This window comes from Malania oleifera, chromosome 8 (genome assembly GCF_029873635.1).
Source record: "Malania oleifera isolate guangnan ecotype guangnan chromosome 8, ASM2987363v1, whole genome shotgun sequence".
NCBI classification, from domain to species: Eukaryota; Viridiplantae; Streptophyta; class Magnoliopsida; order Santalales; family Ximeniaceae; genus Malania; species Malania oleifera.
Window position 1 is genome coordinate 20,821,824 of NC_080424.1, and position 13,468 is coordinate 20,835,291.

Here is a 13,468-nt window from a genome sequence, read left to right on the forward strand (position 1 = left end):
CATATCGCGGTAAGTTAGACATAGCTCCTATAGAAGATAAGTTAAGGAAAGGACAACTCAAATGGTTTGGGCACTTGCAACGTAGGCCACATAGTGTGCCAATGAGTAGGAGCAAGCTAGTTACTTTGAGGAGCTAGTTACGTTGTTTGGCCAAACTCAGCCTACGTCCACGGGAGAGAGGGAAACACACTATATGATCAATAAGAGAGATACAAAAGAGGAGGAGTAACACAACTCAACTCAACTCTCGGCACTAATCTCTCTACCCCACACACTCAGCTCACTCCGCTCGGCTCTCTGTATATTTTTCACACACTCACAGCTTTTACAAAGCAATGTACATATATATATATATATATATATATATCAGAGAAGAGCATTGAGATGGAGCATCAATAAAAGAATTATGCATGCTTGAGGCTGCGCATGCTCCACGACGCTGTGCATGCTCCATGACGCTGCAACTTCCCAAGCAGAGAAAAAATAAATGCACCCACATAGGTGGGTCAACAAATCACCCCCTTCAAACATGTGGGGGCAGCCAACTGTCTGCTACACTAATGCTACAACACTATGACCTCGCCCTAGTCTCTAGGCGTCCGCACCCCCTCGAGAGAGTGCCCACATTCCCTTGCTGAGGTGCTTATGCAGGGATCATCTTCTGGATGATTTCAGTAAATCTAGGAAACCCACTGAATTTGAGCACAACTCCAATTTCTCTCTAGTCACTGTCTTTGTCAACATATCTGTTGGGTTTTGGCTGCCAAGGATCTTCTTAACTACTAATACCCATTTGTTTAGAAGAGATCTAACGAAGTGATAGTGGAGTCCAATGTGCTTGGTCTTTGAGTGGAATGTTGAATTCTTCGCTAAATGTATAGCGCTCTGACTGTTACTATGCAAAACACTCTTCACCCGCTTGAAACCCAACTCTGATAACAAACCCTGTAACCAAATCATCTCTTTGCTAGCTTCTGTCATGGCTACATACTCTGCCTCTAAAGTGGATACTGTGATACCCAACTAACGGAAGTAGCACCTACTGTGAATACATATCCAGTAGTGCTACTTCTGTGATCTATCTCGCCGGTAAAGTCTGCATCTACGTATCCCTGCAATGTCAGATCACTTTTTCCAAAGCATAAACATTTGTTAATTGTACCTCGGAGATATCGAAATATCCATTTTACCACTTCCCAGTGGATTTTTCCTGGATTCGACATGAATCTGCTGACGGTTCCCACTGCATGATTGAGATCTGGTCTCGTGCAAACCATGGCGTACATTAAGCTTCCTACAGCTGAAGCATATGGCATTTTGTCCATTTCTTTCTTCTCTTCCTCTGACTTTGGAGACTGAGTCTTTGATAACTTGAAATGACCGGCTAATGGTGTGCTAACTGCCTTAGCATCACTCATGTTGAACCTTCTGAGAATCCGCCTAATGTACTCGGCCTGAGACAACTGCAAGTTTCCCTCCTTTTTGTCTCTAGTGATTCTCATCCCAACAATTTGCTTTGCTGGACGTAAGTCTTTCATTTCAAATTTAGTGGACAACGGCCTTTTCAATTTTATGATCTTGTCCATGTCTGATCCTGCAACAATTATGTAACCTGATTTATACCTCTTGAAATAGCAACAGGGATCGGCGTTGCATTTGCGAAAGTCATTCTTTTGCATGAAGCCGTCAAATTTCTTATACCACTGCCTTGGAACCTATTTCAAACCATACAGACTCTTATTCAACCTGCAAACAAGTTTTTCTTCGCCTTTCTCTGCAAAACCTTCAGGTTGGTGCATTTATATCTCCTCCTCTACATCACCACGAAGGAAAGCAGTTTTTACATCTAACTGCTCAAGGTGTAAATTCTCTGCTGCAACAATGCTCAAAACTGTCCGAATGGTTGTATTTCACAACTGGTAAGAAGATTTATGAGTAGTCAATACCTTCTATTTGTTGGAAACCTTTGACCACGAGTCTTGCTTTGTATCTTCTCGAACCATCATGCTCTTTTTTATGCGGTACACCCATTTGTTTTGAAAAGCTTCTTTTCCCTTGGGTAACCTAGCTAGCTCTCAAGTCCTGTTGTCGGTGAGGGATTTCATCTCATCTTTCATGGCAAGTTCCCACTTGCTAGCCTCATCCACCTGACATGCTTCATCATAACATTCTAGTTCACCTGCATCAATTAGTAACAAGTAATCCAAATATCTCCTATTCGGTATATGCGGTTGGGAAGACCTCCTCAGTGTCAGAGTAGGAGTCAGAGTTGGAGTCTGTGGTGCTTCAGAGCACTCCTCTATGATAGATTCCCCTGTCTGGAAATTATCAATAGTCTGTTGTGCCATGTTGTTGTTAGTGTAATCATCCAACTCTACAATATCAGAGTTATATAGTGCAGGATTACTTGATGATGTTGCGTCTTTGTACATAACCTTTTCCTTGAAAACAACATCTCGACTTCTAATTATTTTCTTGTTTTGATCATCCTAGATGCAGTAACCAAACTCATCTTCACCATATCCAAGAAGTGTGCATTTTTGAGATTTTGGATCAAGCTTGCCCCTAGCCTGATCACTAATATGTACATAAGCAACGCAACTGAAAACTTACCTCCTTTTTTCTCCATACCTCCTCAGGTAACTAGAACTGCAATGGTACTGATGGACTTCGGTTGATTAGATAAGCAGCTGTGTTGATTGCTTCTACCCAAAATTGCTTTGGTAAACCTGCTTGTAATCGGATACTTCTGGCTCTCTCAGTCAAGGTTTTGTTCATTCGTTCTGCTACGCCATTGTGTTGGGGTGTACCTGGCACGGTTCTTTCAAGTATGATCTCATGCTCGTAGCAAAACCTTTTGAATTCTCTATCTTCATATTCACCACCATTGTCTGATCTCAGCTTTTTTATTTTTAAGCCTATTTCATTTTCCACCATGACCTTCCATTTCTTGAAAACATCATACACTTCATATTTATGTGTAAAGAAATAGATCCATACCTTCCTAGAATGGTCGTCAATAAAGGTGACAAAATAGGATTTCCCACCAATGGATGAAACTGGGCTCGGTCCCCAAACATCGGTGTGCACCAGCTCTAATTTTTCTTTCTTTGGAGTTCTACTGAATGCCCAAAAGCTGACTCTTCTTTGTTTGCCGAGGATGCAGGTCTCACATTGGTCAATATTAGCTGATTGGAGACCTGTTATTTTTCCCTTTGAGTTCATGATTTTCAAACCTTTCTCACTCATGTGACCGAGTCTGTGGTGCCATAGGTTTGAATCTCCATTCCCTGCAGCAACTGAAATTGACATGCAAGCATCTGTGGTCATATAAAGAGTACCAGTTTTCTTACTGCGCAAGCATTTCATTGCGCCTTTGGAAATTTCCCAACAATCGCCATAGAAGGTTGTAGTGTAACCTTCACTTGCAAGTTGTCCAACAAATATTAAATTTTTCTTGAGATCAAGGATATATCTGACATCAGTCAAACTCCAGGTGGTACCTGTCAAATTTATTTTTGCTTCTTCTTTTCCTGCAATTTCACAAGGTTTATCATCACCAAGATAAACACTGCCAAGATTTCCGGGTACATACCTGTTAAGCATTTCTTTGTTGCTTGTTGCATGAAACGAGGCTTCAGGGTCTAATACCCAAGACTCTCCCTTCCTTTCCAAAGAGCATAACACTGCATCTCCTTCTCCTAAAGAAGAGGCGACATTTGCTTCGGTCTTATTTTCTAGCTCCTTCTTTTGGGATTGACATTGATTTTTGTAGTGGTCAATCTTGCCACAATTCCAACACTCAATCTGCTTTTTGTTCTGAGTGTTGTTGGAATTTCCTAGAGCTCTTGATTTGGACTGTCTGCTTCTTGATCTTCCACGGTTTTGATTTCTGTTTTGATTTCTGCCCCTGGTCTATTTCTCACATTGTGTGACCAAGGCACGCCCTTAGAGGTTACAATTGGTTTTCTAAGGGTGTCCGCATCCTGTAGTGAAGCCATCACTTCTTCCAAATTCAAGGTTTTCTTACCAACAAACAATGTTGTGACAAGACTATCATAAAAAGGTGGTAGAGATGCTAGGAGAAGAAGCGCTTTATCTTCTTCTTCAACTTTTATACCAAGACTCATTAACTAGGTCATGATCTTATTGTAATCATTTATGTGATCAAAAATATTTACCCCTTCCTCCATTTTTAGCTGATTGAGTTTCTTCTTTAGAAATAGCTTTTTTGTTAGAGATTTTGACATGTATCTTTGTTCTAATTTTTTCCATAACTCAACAGGTGATGATTCATCTAACACAGAAAATTTAACTTTTGATAGGCATAAATGAATGGTACTAACCGTTTTCATTTCCATCTCTGCCCAATCATCATCTTTGATATTATCTGACTTCTTCCCGATTAGCGGCTTGATCAAGTCACGCTGAATCAAGATATCCTTGACTATACTCTGCCATAGACTGAAATTGTTCTGACCGTCAAATTTCTCCACGCCAAACTTGGATAATTTGTCATCCATTATAAAACAGCAACTTAGAGGCTGATTTTGGCAAAATCGACTGCACCAATGCGTCCAGAACGGGCAAAATAGCTAAGAATGAAACTGACCCAATTTATGTGGATCCCACAAATGACGTGGCAGGTGGGCCCCACTGGTGACATGACAAGTGGGCCCACTAGTGACGTGGACAAATCAGATCTCTGATGTGGCATGTCAGCAAACACTTCACACAGCTCACTTGCAACCATAATAGTACCTTCCTTAACTTATAATAAATGAAATGCCCACCTTTCTTTTCTTTTTTTTAATTATTATTATAATAAAAGATCTCACCTTCCTTTATTTCTTTTGTTGTGACTTGCTGGGGAAGATTTCTCCCTACCTGTTCACCTACTCCGTCTGTGTCTCTGCACAGAGAAAAAAAAAATGATCCTCACCAGACGCTGCAATCACTCGCGGCTGAGAGATCCGACACGATCAGCAACAAACAATTTTTGCGGGGAAGCAACAAGGAGCTGGTAAGGCAGCGCATGAAGCCTTTGTGACTACTGTCCCAGCTTCGTCTCGACGTCGCCGAAGCCAAAGGTGAGCTCAAATTTTTTAATAACGTTCCTCACCCTTTCCAAGCTCTAATACTAGTTGTTAGGGGAAGGGGATGAATCCAGCAACACAAACACAACAGACACAATAATGAACACAAAAGAAATACGTGGTTTGGCCAAACTCGGCCTACGTCCACGGGAGAGAGGGAGACACACTATATGATCAATAAGAGAGATACAAAAGAGGAGGAGTAACACAGCTTAACTCAACTCTCGACACTAATCTCTCTTCCACACACACTCAGCTCACTCTGTTCTGCTCTCTGTATATTTTTCACACACACTCACAGCTTTTACAAAGCAATGTACATATATATATATATATATATATATATATATATATATATATACATATATATACATATATATCAGAGAGGAGCATTGAGATGGAGCATCTCCACGACGCTGCGCATGCTCCATGACACTGCAACTTCCCAAGCAAAGAAAAAATAAATGCACCCACATGGGTTGGTCAACATGCAGAAGCAAAGTCAGAATTAAATCATGAAACAGAACCAAACAGAAAAACAAACTAAAAGAACATGCAAAAAAAGGACGTCTAAAAACATATTCTCAACACGTGCCATAGTATTTTGAATGAATCATGCTATGAAGACAATATTATAATTGCTTAGATCATTAATAAATGTTATGCTAAATAATAAGTTATATTAAATAAAAGTTTGATGGGCATGGTAATGACTTGACTGCTTTTACTACTTTGCATGACTAACAGGATGGAACTTATAAACCACATGCTATAAACTTGTCATATACATTTCCTTCAATTTATTTTGGTATTAATCTATGCATAATAATCAATTTTAACATTACACAAAATATCATTCATAATTTCCATAATTTACAATAAGAGTCTGTTGTTTTTTTAAATTGAAATAACAATATGGAACTTATAAACCACATGCTATAAACTTGTCATATACATTTCCTTCAATTTATTTTGGTTTTAATCTATGCATAATAATCAATTTTAACATTAGACAAAATATAATTCATAATTTCCATAATTTACAATAAGATTCTATTGTTGTTTCTTTAAATTGAAATCAGAACTTCAAATATCAATCCAAATAGAAATTTGATTCCCTGCATAGCACTACAACCCAGGGACTGATGCCCGTCTCAAACAAAAAAATCTCAATTTGTTGATCTTGATTCTCTCTCATATATCACAAAGCAATGGAAACTACACTCTTGCTTTTTGTAATGCAAAAAAATGAATGACCATGACACAAAACTTCTGTTAAAGCTTGATATACACTGTTGGCCCACAACCTAAAAGCTTAAGCTTTTAGGTAAAGTGGTAATTACCAAGAGGTCCTGGATTCTAGTTTCATTGACCGCATTTAAATAAAAAATTATTGTAATCCCTGTAATGGATGTTATCTATTGTGTGTTTCTCTCTCCACATGCTATCGGGCTGCATGTGCGGGGATATGTTAAAGCTTGATATACATTGTTGGCCCACAACCTAAAAGCATAAGCTTTTAGGTAAAGTGGTAATCTAACAACTTCAAAACTAAAATCCTTTTTATTGATGCTGTTTGACAACCATTTTGATTGATCCTCAAGTCCCCAAAACAATGTCATGCATGGAGGAAAATGTCAAGCTCCAGCTATGAGTAACATTAATAGAATCATATAAGCCTTTACCATCAGTCTAACACCTTTAGTGGTCATCTTGCAGCAACCTATGTGAACATACGTCAGTGCATGGGCATTGACCTAAGAACCCTATAAGTTTGTTTTCTTTGATGATTTTACGACACAATCTGTGCATTGAGAAAATGAAAAAGGGGAAAGTTTAACCAAGGATAGAAAATGCTTTGACCAAAGCGGAAGGTAAAATAAAAAACCTTTACAGGCATGGATTTTTCTAGGGAATCTAGATTTGTAAGAAGCCTAAATGGCAATCTCATCACCGAATGAGAGACATTTCAACTTTGTTCATAATTCCAATAAGACACATATTATTCAATTGTTAGCTTGTCAGTGTCGGTGTTTGCACACTAAGAAGCATATAACAACAACAACAATGTAAACAAGAACCCCAGAAAGAATTAAGAAAATACCAGGGTTTGAACCATTCCGATTCGCTGAGACCTAAAATTCGTAACAGTATTAACTAGATCTAAAGCCGACATATCACCATGAAGGATTCTTTGGATTGTGTTGTGAATTGTGCAGTATGTTCCAGTTCTCCCAACGCCTGCACTGAATGAGAAAAGGAAAATGTGTAAGACATACATGATAGAGAATTTATATTACATCATAGAGACACAGTAAGTGATTTAGAAAAAAAAAAAAAAGCGCAGGAGCTAGACCTGCAGTGGACAACTATTGGGCCTAAACTTTGAGAAACGTGATATGTTCTTTTAAAAATTTCACGAACAACACACGTATCCTTTGGAACTCCATGATCTGGCCACTCAGGATACTGAATATGCAATACAGACAAAGGCGGTTCTTCAGACTGCAATAAACAAAAAATACTTTCACACTGAATTTCTGTGCTCAAAACATCAATTAAAAACTACAAATTATTCCCAAATCAAGGGAGGAGGGGGGATTCAACTTATAGCAATTTCATATTGAGACAAAAGCTATTGGTCCTATATATGAAGTACAACCTCTCCTTATTACGAAAGCAAGCAATACACCATACATATATATTTATTTATGTTATGAATAAAGAACTTTATTGAGAATGAAGAAAGAGATAATGAGGAAAGATATCATCCACAAATAAAAATAAATTGAACAAAGAATACAAATGAAGCAGAACCCTCTGATCTCTTGGCATATCTAACAAAGACATCCAAAGAAGCTTCCTCTCCTTCCACCCATCAAAAGGCACAAATGCTTGAAGAAAAATCCCCTCCAAACAGAAGGGCACGCTCAACTTTCCTCAAGAATACAAAACAACCTACTTCATACATGCCTGGTTAAAGAATAGTGCACGATGATATGTGCATTGGTCTCCCAGTTCTGCAACAAAGGAAGGCATTTGGAGACAATGCTTTAATTTACCTTCCAGTACGGTTTTTTGTAGGAAGTGATAGAAGATGCTTGTTTTGGATTCTTCTGGGAATTTCTCATGTAACATTCTTCGCTCATTTGGTTCATATTCAGAATGCTCATCTTTTACATTTGCATTCTTGCACTTGAATGCTTAAGGTTCAATTTCAAAGTCAAGGGCCGAAAGCTTTTGCCTCAGCAGGAGATCCTTCAAAGAATCAATAGTAATGGGTACATTACTGTTAAGGCTTATATATATTGTTGGCCCACAACCTATTAAGCTTTTAGGTAAAATGGAAATCCAACATGGCATCAGAGCCATAGTTGCTATGAAGTCCTGGGTTCTAGTCTTATTGCCCGATTTTATTGTCAGTTTGTTAAACAATTATTCTGTCCCCAATAATCAGTGTTATTCAGTGTTTGTTTGTCTCTCCATGTGCAATCAGGCTGCATGTGCAGGGGATTTTTTAGACTTGATATGCATTGTTGGCCCACAGCAGCTTAACTTTTAGGTAAGGAGGTAACAATTACAAAGAAGGCCAAATGAAGCTCTATCTCTTTATGTGTGTGCGCTCTATTTTTAAAATAGTGAGACGACTCATCTATTTGTGTTTTGTACTTTTCATGGGAAATCTAGAACAAATTGCTACTGCATTTTTTTTTAATAGGGTGGCCTTATCCTTCTTTGGAAAGTATTACTCTCAAATTTTCAGCAGCATGGTAACATGAAGTAGGTAAAACCTTCGGAAGAGCGCTGTGCTTGCAATGATTTGATGCATTTGGCTGGAGAGTAGTCCTAGAAATTTTAAGGGCTCTGATCCTCCTGACATTTTATGGTGCTTGGTGGTCTTTCTTCCATTACTCTAGCATTGTGGTGATGATTTCTAAGAGAAATATTTCTAAGTAATCTACAAAAGGATCAAAGAGCTACTGCTCACTAGTTGTTTTGGCTTCGTCATGGAGCATGACTGGTCCCTGTTGTACATTATCTCTTTTCATTATCATTGTAATTGGGGAAAGAATTTGTTTTTGGGAAGACAGCTCCTTTAGCCCTACAGTTTCCCCATCTTCCTTGTTTATCTATTCTTTCTTTTAACCCATGAGGGTGTACAATATTGGGATTTTCATTTCATCAGAAATTTGAATGAGAGAGATGGATGATTTTTGTCCTTTTATTGAATGTATTTGTCTATTTTTGACACTTAATTGACGAGAGAAGAATTTGGGTTCTAGATTCCTCTGAGATTTTTTCTTGTAGTTTTTTTCTTCAATTGATTGCTAATCCTTTCTTCTTACACTTTTTATTCAAAATGCTTAGATCATCTAAAGAGTAACGGTCTTTTACTTGGACTGTGATCCTAAATAAAATCAAAATCAATACTAATGACTCTCTTTAGATGAGAGGATCAAATAAAGCACCCCTACCAAATACATGTGTCCATTGTTTTAGGAAAAGGGAGACTTGTTCACATCTGTTCTTGCGTTGTCTTTTTTCATGAAATATGTGGAATAACTTGTTTGGTGTTCTGGGTAAGGATTGGGCTTGTCCTTCTTTGTTGGAAGCTTTTTGACTTTGTGCTGTTAATTCTAGAGACTGGAAGAATGAAGGAGAGGAAAGGAATGTGGACATGTTCGGTGTTCACCAGTATTTGGTGTTTTTAGTTGTTGAGGAATGCCATAATCTTCAAGGGCATTGTTACATCTCATAATTTGGTTCAGGAACAGAGTTTGGTATTCCCTGCAAATGTCCTTTTAAGGGGTTTTTCACTAGACTGATTGGGTTGCTTTGCTTCACTAGTGTTGCTTTGTAAATTTTTCATTTTTTTATACTGTTGCTTTAATTGCATTTGCAAAGGATGCCTTAATTACCTGTACCGTACTTAATATCTTTTTTTTTTATCAAAAAAATAAAATAAAAGCTACAATATGCAAGTGCAAAAATTACAGGCATGTACATAACTATGAACTAAGGGTTGACCATCTTATTTTTGCACTAGTTGGACGCACATTCCCAATATTGGTTAGGTGTATTGCAAGTTCTCCCCCAAACTTAAAATTTTTGAGTCTTAACTTGGTGGATTTGAAGCAGGGTTCATTGATGGGAACCTTGACACTTTTCCTAAGCTACTCAAGCATTCGACACATTTCACTTACTAAATGACATGTGCTCCTTTTATTCTCTCTCACCCAAACCATTTCTTGTCCCCACACTCCACTATTACTCTCTTTCCTTCTCGCTTGTATAGATTTCCTGTGGCATTTTCTAAGTAACTTACATGTCTGCTCCGCTTCCCTACAAGTATCCCCAACCACGTTTCAATTGGGTTCTGTTTGGCACTAGAATTTTCCCAACCTTGGAGCTGTCTCTCACTCCCTTGGGGAACTTTGCCCAACCTTGGAACTTCTTTCGCTCTGAGGTTTTCTGCAACCATCAAAGTTTCCTTTAACTGCCACCTCCCACACTTGAGCTTGCTAGGAATTGCTTGATTCTCCTCTCTAGGTCAGCATCAAAACATCCGTTTGTGCACAATACAGTCCAACAACCACTATTCTTCAAGAAACCCCTTTATGTTTTAGCAGCTCCATTGTGTAGGTTAAGGTTATACAAGGTAATGACTAAGAGAATGTCGGGTAATAAGCCAAAAGCATTCAACATTCAAACCTAATCAAGCTGCTAACAATGAGGTATGCTTGGCCAATTACCCTACCGAGTGTCAAGAACCTAAAGACATCACCTACAGGGCCCAAATGTTTCAATCATTCCAGTCCTCCCAGGCGAAAATGTTTGGTACTGTTCAGTAGAATACTAAATTACTTAATGAAGCTGTGGCGACAATGTCATGCATCTACCTCAGTTTCAAAAGCTCAAGGGACCATTCAACGGTTTCAACCTCTCTCGTTAACCCACTTCAAAGTGAGAATAATGACTGTTACTCCTTAAAACTTCGGAGGATAATATAATTGCATCCCTCCAACCCAAGGAGATCCTTCTGCTTCGAATTGTGGGACAGTATCCTCGTCACCGGTTCCTTCCCTGCCTCTAGCTGTAACCCTCCTACAAGTCCAACATGGGGATCTCCCAGCATCAGACTGATCCTCAATGACCATTACTGCACCTGAGGTAGATCATGTAGGATTTTCTGGTAGGGCTCTACCTCAGGTGTCCAACATCATCAGGTGTAGTAACCCGCGACAGTCTTCCAAACACTAGTGGCCATCCTCTGTTACTTTGGTGGAAGTAGCTTGGAGGACTAATTCCATCCAAAGGTAATGGAATGACAATGTACGCTTTGCAAAGAGAGGAACACTGTGAGTGCTTGAAGGAAATAATTTTACAAGAAACCTCGGAATGGCTAACATTCTGAGACCAAATCCCTCACCCTCTTTTCCTTGAAACATGAATAAACTGCACACTCTCCTTGATAAGTGGATCAAGGATGGAGTGGTATGGCTCTCCAATGTGTAGCATCTACTAAAGAAAAGGTCAACCAAAGCAGTTCTGATTTTATAGAATTGTTGGCCATCCTACAAAGGATTGCAAGATGTTGAGAATTTTTCAAAGAAATATTCCATATGGTGAACGCTGGTTGAGGGGGATGATGTGTGAAACAACAGTCTGCTGGGGGAAGGGGGGATGGGCGGTGTTGTTGTTGTTCACCATACTCCTTCGATTGGAATCCAATTAAAATTCCCAACAATTAGTGTGCCTCCATAACTTGAACAACCAACCAAGAAAGTGCATAAACAGAACTAATGGGGGATGATCGAGCTGTATGTGCTTTATTGAAGACCTCTAGTTTTTGACATTTCTTTAACATAAGATACTCAAAAGGGTGTTAGCCCCAAGGTTTCAACCTTAGTTTTTCTGATGATAAAAGCAATGAGAATTTCTAATTATTTGTGCAAGTGTTTTTGGATGCATAGATAGGGAAAATGAAATTCTCAAAGATGCATAGATTTCAAGGTCCAAGTGGAATAAAGGTTGAAGGAGAAGGAAGGATAAATTCAGAAATTGAAGAGCATGGCCCAAGGAAGAGGAAGTTTTCACTTCTCACAAGAGTAGGTAAGTTTAGGGAGTGTGTTAATCCCTTAGGAAAGTTTTAGAGTCATGCTCTCACAATTGGGCAATTTTACATTAGACTTTGCTTGATTTTTGGGCATTTTTGTCATTTTTTTAAAATCATAAAAAAAATGCCCCAGATTTTAAGTTTTCATATAAAATGACTTGTGTGTAAAATTTAATATCAATTGAAGGTCATTTGATTAGTTTTACAAACAAACGAAGTGAAACAGAAAAAATTGCATGTGTCACTTATAATTCGTTCTCTCTCAGTATAAGACTAATAAAATTACAACAATATTTTTGACATAAGCTAGACACCTAGATCTTTAAGTTGACATATTACATGTATGTTTTGGACTAGTATACTAGGCGTAATAATTTATTAAATACTGACTATTTATACTATCAGGATTTTCTTTCTGAACTCTGACATGTTCTAGTATTTTGTCCTTTTCTCCCTATAAAGATATTCAATTGAATTGATTTTTTTTAAATAAAGCTAGACTCAAAAAGGAATTTTTTGATATACAAACCACTGTACTTGGACAAGTGTACTAGCCGTTGAAAATTTGTAAGTTGACTAACCGAATCTGGCAGCATTCCTTTTCACTGTCTGACCCATGTGTAGTAAATGAATTATATCTCATGATGCTAATATCCAAATGAGTTGAAACTTGTTTTTTTTTAAACTAGATTCATTTTGGGATATTAAATATTTTTTTGTATAATTTTCGTAAGCAATTGTAACACTAGGTAAAGCTATGTGAGCTGTCAGAATTGTCTCCTAGCATGTGCATGTTGTTGGCATGACTTGAAGTGTCATTATGGAGCTCAAATGGATAGTAGAAGCTTTTTGCTATAAAAGGTCTTCCAGGTGCTCCAATTATCTCTCTAAGCTTTGTTCCTGATCATTTTCATTTTTGAGCTTAGGACAGTTCTTGTGCTTGAATTTTATTTCTTGTACTCATCTACATTTTAAGAAGATCATAGAGTTGAGCCTTCTAGCTCAGTTGGAATCAAGTGAGGGTTCCAGGTTGTTGGTATTTCAAGCATGAAGTGAACCAAGTTTGGTTCGGTTGTACGGGAAATGTGGAGCTCACCCATTGTAAAGGAGCCTGCGATTGGAAGTTCTTGCTCCGGTTCATTACTTAAAGATATTAAGAAGAAGGATCTTAACACAAGTGGACATAGGCAAGTTGCTGAATCACTATAAAAATCACAGTGCACTCCTCTCCACTCTTCTTATATCCAATTTATTT

General features: G+C 38.2%; 1 protein-coding gene across 1 annotated transcript in view; it reads right to left on the bottom strand.

The window, feature by feature from the left end:
• Positions 1–13,468, bottom strand: part of LOC131161517 (protein-tyrosine-phosphatase PTP1) — a 72,791-nt gene that overhangs the window by 13,192 nt on the left and 46,131 nt on the right. The window contains exons 6-7 of the mRNA XM_058117334.1: positions 7,453–7,601; positions 7,201–7,342 (exon numbers count right to left, since the gene is read on the bottom strand). Coding sequence (XP_057973317.1) covers positions 7,201–7,342; positions 7,453–7,601 — 291 coding nt within the window. The remainder of the gene's footprint in view (positions 1–7,200; positions 7,343–7,452; positions 7,602–13,468) is intronic.